This window comes from Empidonax traillii, unplaced genomic scaffold, assembly GCF_003031625.1.
Source record: "Empidonax traillii isolate 1590-97213 ecotype Southwest subspecies unplaced genomic scaffold, ASM303162v1 scaffold1:size7828297, whole genome shotgun sequence".
NCBI classification, from domain to species: Eukaryota; Metazoa; Chordata; class Aves; order Passeriformes; family Tyrannidae; genus Empidonax; species Empidonax traillii.
This window is the reverse complement of record NW_020955194.1, coordinates 6710815-6724702: the sequence shown is the minus strand read 5'-3', so window position 1 is coordinate 6724702 and position 13888 is coordinate 6710815. Positions and strand designations below refer to the sequence as shown.

Here is a 13888-nt window from a genome sequence, read left to right as displayed (position 1 = left end):
GCTTTCCAGCATCTCATTCCCCAGTCTTTATGAACATCCGTGGTTGCCTCATCCCAGGTGCAGAATCTGACATTTCCCCCTGCTGAACTTCATATGGTTGGTGATTGCCCAGCCCTGTAATTTGTGAAGGTCTCTCTGCCAGGCCTCCCTGCTTTCAGTGGAATCAACAGCTCTCAGTTCTGTAATGTCTGCAAACTTACTTAGTATCCCTTCCAGATCTGTATTTGGTTACCAGGTTCAGCTGACTCTAACAAAGACATCAGGAGTCAAGCACAAGTCATGTTTTTGAACAAATGTCAAGAAAATAGCTATTTAATCCAAATTATTCTGAATATTAAAATACTTGCAAATAGATATTAATTCATCCATGAAAAATGTGTCAAAGTGTTTAATCAATACAGGAATTCACAGATTCTCTTTGTTCTTTCCCAACATGAAGAAAAAAATGTGACTGAAATAGACTGCAGGAACAAAAACATAAACCAGAAAATGTGGTACATAAATGAAAATATAGGTTAAATTCTCTATTCAGAAGGAGTTTATATATTCATTCATTCTCTACCAATTATAAAAACTGATGGCAAGGGTTTGAGCCATAGCGTATTTATAAAATGAACTAAGTTGTGCTATACAGCTGTTGCTATATTTAGATAGTGGGGAATTTGGGGGTGAAGCTAGGTCACAAATAACAGCAGATGATTAAGCTGGCAGTACCAGCACAGCTGAAAGCTGCGTCCTGGTACAGAAAGAAGCAGCCAGACAAGCTGAAAGGGAGATCCTGGATTCTGCGTTTCTGACAAATGAAGTGGATTTTTCTGTGAGACCACCACCAAGAAACATGTGAGAGACGTTTCTCCTATTGTCCCTCACACATCTGTGCTGAAAGGTGTTGTACAAAGACACTGGCACGTAAATGTTGTGTCATGGTCCGAGTGAAAAAGAAGGGACTTTCAATTATCTGAAATGCATTTGAACTTGTTCAGTTTACCTTTTTGTTTGAGATGTAAATTAAAATGTGTAAAGCAAACCTCATTTTCATCAAATGAAAATACCTTACATGGGCACACTTGACTTAGGTGAAATTATTCAAAGCTCTCTGCATAGCAATGCGTTCATACATTCATATTGCCTCTGTTCACATGACTTTGGATTTTCATGTCTGGATATTCTTGATGATTCATACTTCTGAGGATGAGAAGCAAGCTTGAAAACTAAATCAAGAAATGAAAATATATAGCTATGGTGTCTGGAAGCTGCTTGTGCCTTATCCTTGTACTGTTTATTTGGGCAGCTGAAGCCTCTGTAACCTTTTCATTTTCACATCAGTTGATTAACCTGATGGCTGATAATAATATGAGACAAGGAATAGTATGATTTCAAATACTTGAAACTTGAGGCTCTGCTGAATTCTCAAGTGTGTCATCTTCTACTTGGGCTTTGACACTGGAGATGGAAACGTGGCATTAGGAGAGTGAAGGTGCACAGTTGTACATTTTTCACATTATGTTAAAAGATGAGGAAAACAAGAATTAATTTATTTGGGGATGCTGCAGAAGAAGGGAATCGATAATTCTTTAGCATAGAGTCACAACTCATGGTTTGAGAGCCTGACAACAAAATGTGTGTCCCTTTGGCTGTCCCAGCCTCTTCAAGAATATAGTTCCAAGGGATCCTTGAATAACATTTACCTAAAATGGCTCACTAAGCTCTGTTTTCTTCTCTGTAAAGCTGATCATTTTCCTACACTTTCCTTTGAATGTGTGCATATAAAGATGGCTTTTAGTACATTTAAGGACAGACATTCAAACTGGAAAGAAGCTCTGGAGGCTGGACTGAGAACTAACACTTTCAACACCAGGCAGAGTAGGTAGCTGGGGTGGGTGGAAGTCCTTGCTTGCCTATGTTTGTCTTCAGGGATGCTGTTGATATAAACATGATTTGAATACTGGTTTCTGTTGCCTGAGCTTCAATGACTCTGATCTTCAGCTATAACCTGAAGTAGATCTGAATCACATTTTAGAGCTTAAATTTGAGTGAACTAAAAACATTTATCATGTTGTTACAGATCACACTTAGGCAATTTTGGAAACTATATGGTAAGACTGTTCTTATGAACACAGTAAAAAATGGTTAATAGATAAGTGTCTTGTGTACTTTATGGTCCTCAGATGAAAGACAAATCCAAATTGTATTATATTCCTTTATTTCATGATTCGTTTCTTCAAATCCTTCTGCCTTTTTTGCATTTAGTGGATTTCTTATTTGAAAATTCAGGTTTTCAGTTGTAAAAATTTCATTTAAATTCTTGCACATTTCTAAAGTTCTGCTCTGGTAGCAGGTTAAGCTTTGCCAAAACCTGACTCTTCTGCAAAACTTGCTACTTTCTTTTGAGTTCTAGCTCAATCTGCCCACAGCAATGCTCTTACATTCATCCGTGAGATGTCATTCTACCTTCTTTTTAATCCTGAAACTGGTAAAGAAGACTGACTGATTTCTGAATAGTTGTTTCTTCTTAGGAAAGTAGGCTAAAACTAAAACTGATGTGTTGGGATTTGGGGGATTTTTTGGGTTGGTTTGTGTGTGTGTTTGGTTTTGGTTTGTTGGGATTCTTTTTAAAATGTAGGAGTCGTAAGTATGGAAATTATTTACTTTTTTAATTCAGGATTGTAATGAAATCCCATTAGAGAATTTTCAGGAGTCTGGAGAAGCATCATCAGTATGCTAGGAAACAGCCTTGAAGCAGTAACCTAATAAATGTGACGATTTTTCACATGTTCCCAGTTTTACTGGGTAGATATGGGAAAAAGTTATGGAGAGATCTTCAAGGGAACCTTATTCACATACAAATTTAATCCTTCTAATATGTATAATAAATGTCATAATCGTTGGATATCTCTGTCCATATCTACCTTGAATGAGTAACTGATAATGGAACATGAGAAATCTCTATTCAGAAAAGAACACACTCGTGCAGAGTTAAATAAAGAGATAAATATCTAATCATTTAGAAACAAGACAGATACCTTCAAGGGATGTTCCTTATGCAGCTGCTCAACAGCTGAACAGAGGACCCTAACTTAGCATTTGAGACTGAACAACAGGATCTGCCTTTAGCTGAGAAGGATAGGTTGCACTTGTGTAAGTTCAGCAAGGAAACAGAGGGAACAAGAGAGAAGCCATTCAGCTGCATCTTTGTTTCCAATAAAATTTTCAGTGTTAGTACTATAAAAGAAGGCCGATTGCATTTGCAAGAGGGATGATTTGGTGATAAAGACATTCCAGTATTTGATGACCTTCTGAGTCATCGGGATGTAGTAACACTCAGTTGTTCCTGAATACAGAAGCACAGCTGCTCAAGCATGCGCTGTTCCACCAAATGGTAAACATAATTCTAAGGGCCTCTACCTTCAAAAAGTATTCATTTTTTCCAGTCATTCTCACACCAACTGTATGAGTTTTTTTCAGTCCCTTTTATATAATACTTGGAAAAAGTATTTTTGTTTAACAGTTCCACTCCACCCCTTAAAAGTGAAAAACGACCTGAGAAAACAGATGTGCCATGAACAGCAATATATGCCACTTTGCAGGAGAGGACCTGGGGGTTCCGGTGAAAACCACATTGAACATGAACCAGCATTGTGCCCCAGCAGCATAAAAGGTTAATGATGATCTGGACCCCATTACACAAAACGTTGCCAGCACACTGAGGGAGATGGCCCTTCCTCTTTACTCAGGAATAAAGAGACCACACCTAGAGTATAGTGTCTAATTTTGGACTCCCAAGAGAGTCGCTCCTGTAAGCACAGCCTGAGACAACTGAGACTGTTTAGCCTTAAGAAGAGAAGGCACAGGTGCATCTCACTGATGTATACACATATCTGAGGAGGGAGCCTGGCTCTTTTCAGTGCTGCCTGGTGACAGGACCAGAGGCAACAGGCACAAACTGAAGCAGAGTATTGCGTCTGGACATCAGGAAACACTTTTTGCCATGATGGTGACTGAACCTGGAATACTTTGCTCAGGAAGGTTGTGGAGTCTCCATCCCTGGAAATATTCAGAAGCAGCTTGGACACGCTCCTGGGCAAGGTGACCCTACTTGATCAGGGGGTTGGACCAGATGAAATCCAAAGCTCCCTTCCAATCTCAACCACTTTGTGATTATGTGATTCTATAAGTGAAAGAAATAGGAGGAATAATAAAACTCTATTAACTTGTAATTTTCCAAAGAAGCTACAGTACTGCATTTCTGCTTTTCTGGCACATGGTGCTAAGTAAGGTATAAAAATTGTTCTTCTTCATGCTCATTGGTTCCCAAGAAAAAGCAAGTGCCATCATCTGCTGAATTATGAGGAGATAGTGTACCTAGAGGCGTTTCATGCTAAGGTATTATCCCCCTACTGCAGTCTGTAGAAAGCTAAAGGGATTTTCATCTGTAAGGGTACACTTCACAGCTTTTTAAACTTCTGTCTCCTTTGGTAATATACATTGATCTACTGCAGTAAAAATATTTAGTATCATTCTGACACGTCTCCATTTTAACACTTCATGACTCACTGGCCCAAAATTTTTTCACTAAAGATCCTGGGAAGCCTTACTAAAATGAGTAGCTAATTTAGCACTAAATTTGTAAGTAGCATTAAAATATTAAATGTACTATTAAATTCAGACTAGTGGTAATCCATATTTTACTCACCTTTTACACTGTGTGTGGTACAATGCTTTTTTGATTTATTCCTATCCTTTTTAACAACCTCTAAAATTTTTACTTGCAATCCATATGTAAGTGCTGTTCTCTGAAGGGGTTTCCATACAATGTAGTTTAATAAAAAGTTGTTTTTAAAATTCACTTTTATACTTGGTGAATAACATACAGGTATAGTATTAATTTGCTTTTTAAATCTTTATTTGGTAACTTTCTTGAAGCACATGCTCTCTCTGATTAGTTTTACAATTATTGGAGTTCCTAATATGACTGATTTATATGCGTGTACGTATAGATAGATTATAGGAACATATGTCAAGATTATGAGACTTTCCTTTTTAAAGTTATCTGTAAAAAAGTTTTAACTTCAAATAAAATATGTTTAGATTTAGATTCATATACTGTAGGAGTACAGAGTTGCATTATGGAACAATTTTTATATTCCTGAACTGTAAGAATATGGATTTTTTTTTCTTTTATCTGGAAGAAAGTTTTTATTTCAAATAAAAGGTTTGATAGGGAAAGTAGTTAATTTTATGTAGTTTTGCTTTCCATATAATTGCTGGTACAAGTTCTTAATTAAGATTATTGTCTTAATTGTGTCCGAGTATTTTGTACTAAGAAAATGATGTTTTATTAAAATCTGGAAATCAATATCAGATTGATTCCAGCTCTTGTAAAGGAATAGATTTCACTTAGACTTAAAAAAAGACAGAGATCATTCAGAAAAGTCAATAACATAAACATTTACACATATGTTTTTTCTAGTTTACCCACAAAAGAAGCTTTAAGGTATATTGAGGATAAGAAAATTAAATTCTCTTTCTAAAGGCTAATTTTTATTTAATTTTTATTGTTCAAAGGCCTTTCACATCAGTCAGTAGCTCCCACCGACACAGGGCAAGTGTTATTCTCGTGCAGTTAGACTTTGTACTTTGACATCCTCTTTTGGCAGGCTTGTAGAGAAAACTTGGGATGGCAACATGTACAGCTTGTGTCAGAAGAAGATAAAATATGAAGGTTTTGGCTTCCAAGGATGGAAACAGACATTAAAACCAAACAATATTTTCTGGTGTGACTAATTCAAACCTATTACAACAAGTATCTTGCAGAGCATTGATATTCAAATAGTCCTGGAGGCTCATGTGCACTGGGTTATTTCATAGTATCATGCACATAATTAGGTGACCCTCAAGGGAAAAAAAAAACAGTGCTTATGTAATTCAATTGAGGTCAAAAGCAGTTTTCAAACTGGGTTGGCCCCCCAGGGTATGGAAGCAGGAGATAATTTTTAAAGCACAGAGGAAAATTCCAGCCAGCTTCTGTCCACCTCCCTCCACTTTTCTTCTCTCTTCCCCATGCCTGAAGCACTGCCCCAATGCTGGCAGCTCAGTTGACTCCGGAAGCTTTTTGGAAAAGGTTATCTGTAATTTCAGCTATCAGAGCCAGGGAGTGTGGGAGTCAGCCATTCTAGAGTGTGTGGGCAAAAACCCAAACAAGAACAACGAGCAAACCAAAACCAAACCCAACAGGAGGGAACCTTGCATATAAAGTTTGTGAGCTGCTGTCCTGAGCAAATGGTCCAGGAGCCACAGACTGCTGGGGACATCAGATCCTGCCACCGAGGGGACCTCAGTGCGTGATAGCAGTTCTGGCTGCAGCATGGTACGCTGGCCTTCCTCACTCACCATGTGGCCCAAGGCCTCAGGCATGTCCTCAAACAACCCCGCTGCTATGTAGAGGCTTTAAAAATTTTTGTGCTGAAGTTTTAAAGCTCACAAAGAGCCTTTGGAGCTACTGGCCAAGAGCACGGGTAGATTATCAATAACGTGTTTTTGTTTCTCTCTTGAATGAGTGCTTTGCTCTCCAGCTTTCAGGCATCCAAATAATTCTAACAGAAGTTACTTGGACTGAAAAAGGACAAAATTGTGTCTGCAAAACCATGAAAAAACTAATTAATGAAGTCAACAAAAGTTTTCCCCAGAAATAGGATGGACCATTTGTAAAAAATGGTTATTGACGTCAGTGTCTATGTTCACTTATTAAAATTTAAAATAAAGCTATGAAGAAAAGAGTTTTGTCGGACTTTCTTTTTTAATGTCCAGTTTACGAGGAGCTGGAAACAAAGTTACTTTTCCAACTCAGTTGGTATGATGAGGAAAAACATAAAAGAGATTTTTTTGGCTTCCTGTTTACTCTTCAGTTTGTTTGCCATGATAAATAGCATGATGGCAAACCACCAGAATGGACAAGCAATGAGTAGAGCTCCAGTTTTCCTTCTTCTGTCATGAATAGGGATGATGAGGGATGCTGCCTGAGCAGTACTGAGCTGTATAAATGCACTCCTGAGCTCTCTCTGGTGAGGCTGAAGAAGAGACTGACAATTATCAGTGGTTTTTTTGGAGGAAAAAGAGCATAGTTTCATAAGAGTAACTCATCTAGCCCATTTCAGAGATGTATTTTATAAAGAAATCATGATTTAAGTGCTTTGTTTTCTAAACAATCCCTTTAAATTTAAATGTCAATATTACAAGTGCTAAAGTTTAGAGAAGCTGTTCTTGATCCACGTGTGTTCTCTTGTCTACTTCCCCACTGTCTCATCTTCTCCCTTCCCTGCTTTTCTCTCTATCAAGTTACCTGTTATTTTAACTTCCTTTTATGATTTAAATAGATTGATTGTCTTAAATAAAATCCCCAAGCAGCTTCTTGCTTCCTGTTTTTGTATTTTGTACTGTTTAGATCTCACTAGTTTAGTGCTTGAAAATCTGTTGGATAAAAGAAGAAAATGAAAAGTTTCACTTTCATGTGCTAAAAGTTTCTAGCATGTTTTACACAACAATTGTGACTGGACAGATTAGAGAACAATTAACTGACTGTCACCTGTTCCTATTACCATATTCAGAAAAGAAAAAAAAAGCAAACCAGCTAAAGAAACTCCCCAAAAATATCATGTGATGAGTTAAAGCACAGTTAATTTAGCTAATACAGCTTATTAAAATGCCTTAAACTCACTTTTGTATAATTTTTTGATTCTTATCTGGTACTTCCAGTAAGAGAAATATGGAAAATTTTCTTACTTCTAACACATGAACAGTTTTTATCCTCTTTAGTATATGCATGCTTGCCAGAGGGCTCTGCTACCTGCTACTTTTTCTGCTGCCTGAGAGGTTTGACATCTACTGTATCCTTCATGCTCTAGCTGTAATAGCAAATTCACCTCCTCTTTCTTCTTCTTCTTCTTCATTCCCACCTGAGGACTGCTTAATTTTCTTTCACTGTTTCTGTTCTGTGAGGCCATTAGCTTGGTTTCTTTTGCTCATACTGTTTGTGTAGCTCTGCCTTCTGTGTCAGCCTTTTTGAGTTTTGTTTCAATCCAGCACTCTTGGTTTTTGACACAGAGCATGAGATGAGTCATACTGACAGTGCAGTTTGTTTTTGGAGTCAGAATAAGAAAGTCTGTCTCACCAGTGGGCATCTGGAACTTTAAGATCTTTTGACTATACTTTGGACTTTTGAAAGAAAATTCTGTTAGGGAGCTCAGCTAACAAAGAATCCACCCAAAACTTTTTAGTACCTTGTGTCTGACAGCTTAGAAACATTATCTTCAAACAATGAACTTAAACATTCTGGGATATTTCCAAAATACTTCTCTTATGGAGCAGAAAGCCTTAGCTGCATCTGGTAAAGGATCTGCTGTTGCGATAGAAACTTGAATGTGCACCAGAAGGAATTCTGTGTCTGGCAATTGACATTGTCCCTGTTTCAGAACAGAGTTTTTTAGTAGATTAAAACACCAAATCACAGTTTTTGCACAATTTACTCTGAGTTCTGAAAGACCCTTATGTGACAATTTTACTTACTTTGCTTTCTCAGAGAATGGAAGGACAGTTAAGTGCCATTTGTTTGGTTGGTTGGTTGGTTTTTTCCCTGCTAGATCCATCTAGAAATATTGTAATCATGAGGTTCAGTAACATGAACAAAACATAACGCTCAAAGACACAGGAAGGATCAAAAGAGAATATTTAAATGTGAAAACTGTATAGCCAAATACCTCCGTATGTATTGCTCCCTGTCATCCAATAACAGAATCCTCTCATCTACTTAGCGTACTCTGGAACCCCAGGTCTTGATGGATTGTTCAGGCCTTTTCTCTATTTCCAAGGGTTAGATCTTTCAGGAGCAAAGAAAATGAATTTTACCAATTTGGAAAAACAAAATTAGGTGACTTGTTATGATGTTTCCAAGTCACATGATTAAAAAAAAAGTATTCCAAGTAGCATCCTAATGGAGGAATAACAGGAGGTACATGAATGAAAAAGTATCATTTTAAAACTGTGTGATTTTTAATTGCATGTACAGATGAGAATGATGATCATCTCTTTAATAGCTTAAAAGCAGCAAGAGTAAACTATGCTCAGGGAATTAATTCTTTCCTTTGCATAAATTTTAAATAACTTTGTTTTATACAGACAGATTCTTGAACAGGATACTAAATTATACTTAAAGCTTCATTATAAGGAAATAATTTTGTGTTTCTTTTCCTTACAAATCCATGAACTAACTGGATAGCTAAGAGTCATTCTGTTCTAGAATTTACTTTCCAGGACTATTCTCTAATTTTATAGTTACTTATAGAGCTTCCCTTACAGGGTTACATTTTCTCTGCTAAAATTGGACTCTAGAGTTCTTTGAATTAAGTTTTCTTGTTCTTTATCCTTAAGTGTTTCTGTTCCCCTCTTATTGAACAGAGAAAGGAAACAGATATTAAGAAATGGATCTTTGAGATTCTCCCATGTCTGATACACAGGACTCTGTTGTAAATTAGCAATCAGCTCATAGAGGCTGAGGATGGAGATAAGGAGATGAATGTTTCCTCAGTGTTCTCTGCAGGATCCTCTTTCAGCTGATCAAGGGTCAAATGCATTTATAAAACATTGGAAGAGAAATCTTGCATTGTCACAGTGTGTTCCTGGGGAGTACTCAACTTTAAACACTCATTTACTGCCCACCTGGAAACTCAAATAAATAAATAAATAAATTCAAAGTAATTTTGACTGTGAGCCTAATTAAAGCACACAGTCAAATGTGGGGAGTCAGACAATGTTTCCTACTCTCTGGCTTCCTGGTTTATCAACATCCAGGAGCAGAGTCAGTAATAAGTATCAGAAGAGAGCAGAAACTCATGAAGGCTGTAGGTAATGCAGAAGCAACATTTCACGCTGGGACATGGGGCTTCAAGGCTAAAGTAAAAAAGCTGGCATGGGTTTGGTTAAAACATCCTTCAGTCTATACTTCAAAGGGTCACGAGAATCTTTTTAATTACAGTCTGCAAAAAAACCACCACTTCCACTTTAAGAAATGCTCAGAGCTGATGAATAGGTGGCTCTTGGTGTGTTGCTCTGATTCCATTTTGTCATTTGTCTGTGGTACTACAGTGTGATCCCTTCCCTCCTGAGAGCTGCCATAATGGTGTCTGTGAGCAAGTTGGTTGTATAGTTTCACTGGTAAATACATGGATCTCTTATTGTTTACTTATTTTTGGGGAAATTGTTCTCAAATACACAGTAAGGACACTGATGTTAGCAAGATTTTGATGAAAGGGAGAAAAAACCCTTTAGTCATAGGGTAAGGCAAATCAACGCCTTCTAAATATTGTAATTACCGGTGAGAAAGAAGCAAAATTATGATGAACAGGTATAAAATACACACAAAATTTTTGTTTGGAATGAAAAACAATGTCATGTGCATTGGCAATTATTCTTTTTTTTTCATATTAGATTTTTCTTTCTGTTTTTATTGCATTACAGAAACTCAACTTACTGTATGAAAGTGTCCATTTCGCTGACAGTGGGTGAAAATGACACTGGACTCTGCTACAATTCAAAGATGAAATATTTTGAGAAAGCTGAACTTAGCAAAAGCAAGGAAATCTCATGCCCTGAAATTGAGGATTTTTTATTTCCATTTAGGGAACCTGAAATTCTGTGGTATAAGGTAAGGAATGCAAGCGATTTATACCTTTAACAAGATATTATGCAGTTCTTTTGATTTTCATGATCTAAATGTGTTAAGAAACTTAGATTGTTTTAAAATTTGTAAGAACAGACAGCAGAATCAGTTATAGAAAAGAACAAACTAATTAAGAGAGAAATTCAAATGCTTCCTTTGGTAAACTTTATAAGATATCTGCGCATGCTCTTACTTCAATTAATGGCAGCAATTTTGCAGCATGAAATTCAGCAAATACTACCAACACTTTGATTTCTGCATGAGTTAAGGTTATATTTGCAAATATAATTTCTTTTTTTTTTTAAATCTTACTATTATGTGCTGATTTCTAGATCTTTACTTAAAGGCTAAGTTCTTGCAAGTAGTGCTGCCTGTGGACAGTGGACTGGAATTTCCATGAACAGCAACTTGAGTTCTTTAATTCTTACTATCTATATGAAATACCCAGTACTCCAGTTTTCAAACTGTTCAGTAAATTGGAAATTTATGTTCTGTGTATTTTGCCTACATAGACCTTTACTGATGTCTGTGTATATAGGAATTCCTAGTTTGAGTATGCGCTGGTATACATTCTAATTATTTTTCTGAAGTCTGATAATTTACCTACTAACATAAATGCTTTTAATTATGGTTTACAAGACTATGCCATCTAATAAGAGAGATTTTGTGGCCTAGCAATATACAGTTCAAATTAACTGACAGCATATCTAAGATAGGAGAAATGTAACCAATTATTTGTTTATCCTCATCTTGGATTTTGTGTTTGTAATACAATATTTTTGTAGATTAAAAACTCACCTTTTCTAAGTTCAGAGAGCTTTGATTTTTAGATGTTTTTAGAAAGATATATATATTTCTCCTCATTCTCATCATCTTCTCTTTCTCTAAATTTTTAGCTACAATTTAAAAAAAATTATTAAAAGAAAATACAATCCTTGCCTGCAGCCTATAGCTGCTGGCAGTATAAAAGTTACAGATCACAGACATAAGTGTAATGGTAAAAAAGTAAATTAAATGGGAGCCACTCAGCAAACTAATATCAAAAGAAAACTACCAAAGGAATCAACTCCTTTTTCTTGACAAAGGCACAAATATTAAATCAGCTGATAAAATTCCAGTCTGTTTTCTTTTTAATCAACACCTAAATGGACTGAATTTTTAGATATTTAGTGTATACAAAGTTTATAGCTAGCCTAGGCTCTTGCCTTGGCTTTGAGCAGCACTGTAAGCAGTGGTCCATTTTAAGTATAAGAACACAGTCACTGAAGTTTTATATTATCTTTAAACAGGAATGCAAGTCAAAGACATGGAGATCAAGTATTGTGTTTAAAAAGGACACTCTTGTCATTCGGGAAGTTAGAGAGGATGACATTGGAAATTACACTTGTGAGTTAAAATATGGATTCTTTGTTGTCAGAAGAACGACGGAATTAACAGTTACAGGTAATTACAGGATCTTGCTGTATCTCCTATATTTATATAAAAAATATTGAATACTGTGATTTGAGTTGTGTGTATTTGAGTCATTTGCACACAACTTTGCTGTGGGCCTAGATATGAATGGCTGATACATTAAAGCTGCCCTGAATACTTCACAGTGGTATCTGTAACACCCCAACAAGTCTGACTTCAGTTCCAAAAGCTTGTGGGGAGCTCTTTCTTTTAACTGGAAAATGCGGTCAAGGAACAGGTAAATTCAGCAAGCTCTACCTCTAACAGAAAAAGAGATTAAGTCTTATCATACTTCTTCATGTGATTAAATGCCTTGGGATTTAAAAATAACTGTAGTAATAGCTCAATAATTTTAGCTCTAGTGGTCTCTGGATGTGAGAATAGCTGTAGCCACAATCCAACAGCAGCAACTCTGTCCCGGTAAGATCTTTGTGCCTGTGTGACAAGTGCCTGAGTAGGGCATTATTCCCTGAGTAGCATTATTCCCCTGGTATTCTCTCCCCACTTTCTGTAGTTTATAGTTCAAGAACTTTCTGATCTCAATCATCATTCACCATGGCTGCCAATTAACCTATTTTCCATTAGTCTGATTATTTTTTTAATCCATTTAGTCTTGGCTTCGAAAACAGAGTACTTATATAACATAAATAAACTCTATAATTTAGTAAACAGCAATTGAATAAGATACATTTACTATAATCTGCATTTAAAACTACCATATCAATATGTAAAATCCATTATAGATGAAAACAAAATATATACTGTAATAGTGTTGTCCACAGAACAATATGAAAAATGGTCCACTGAATTTTCAATTCCTCACCAGACCTCTAACCTCTGTTTTAAAAATGTGTAAAGCATATAGTTGAACATATACCTAAGGCAGAAAATCAGCCTTTAGAATTATAGGATAACAATGGAAGACAGGAGTACATAATGCTTTTTGCAATGCTGTGTAGTTACACAGTAAATTTCATAGAAGGCGGCAAAATGAGGATTTTCTTGGAATACCAGAGGCAAACTAGATTCATGTGGCTGACACAGGCCTGCATGTATGAGTTCTTGCACTTTCAAAATACCTAATAAACCAAGAAAAAAATCTTTGAGAAATTATTTTGTGGGCTTTTCTTGTTCCTGTTTAGTATCTAATATATAAATCTCTTGCATACTGACAACTAGTAACACACTTATGTTTGCATTAGGTTGAATTGCAACAGTTTCCTTTAACAGTGAAAAGTTTGTTTTCTCTTTCAATGTATCCCATTTGCCCCCTCCATTAACAGAAATTTTAGTGAATTGTTGTATGTAATTAGATAAGTCTGGAAATCCTATTATTTATGTAGTTTTGGGAGATTTCAAGTAATCAATCATATTTCTTTAAGCTCAATAACCAGGATCTTTTTGTTGTTGTTGTATGGAATTGATTTATTTGGTCAGTACAGGCAGGCAATTACTGTCAAGTGATTAACCTCACAGTAAACATCCATGTACTCTGTTTGATTGACTCTGATATAAAGAAAGCAAAGACAGATTCTTCGAGCATGTGATTTATACCAGAAGGAAGTTGTCAATTATCTTTTGCAATATATGATATATGATGTATGGATTTGAAGATTACATGTTCCCTCCGTCATCAAGTGATCCCTTCTGTCCCCGTAATTGGTGCTCCACTGTGCAGCAATATTTCAACAGGCTCAGACTTACAGAAAAGAGAATGGGGGGGGG

The 13888-nt window shown here is 36.3% G+C and overlaps 1 protein-coding gene across 3 annotated transcripts in view; it reads left to right on the top strand.

Moving 5' to 3' along the window:
• IL1RAPL1 (interleukin 1 receptor accessory protein like 1) overlaps positions 1–13888 on the top strand; it is a 701129-nt gene that overhangs the window by 425952 nt on the left and 261289 nt on the right. For all 3 annotated transcript variants that reach the window (XM_027890213.1, XM_027890300.1, XM_027890384.1), the window contains 2 exons: positions 10510–10696; positions 12001–12154. In XM_027890213.1, the coding sequence (XP_027746014.1) occupies positions 10510–10696; positions 12001–12154 (341 nt within the window). The remainder of the gene's footprint in view (positions 1–10509; positions 10697–12000; positions 12155–13888) is intronic.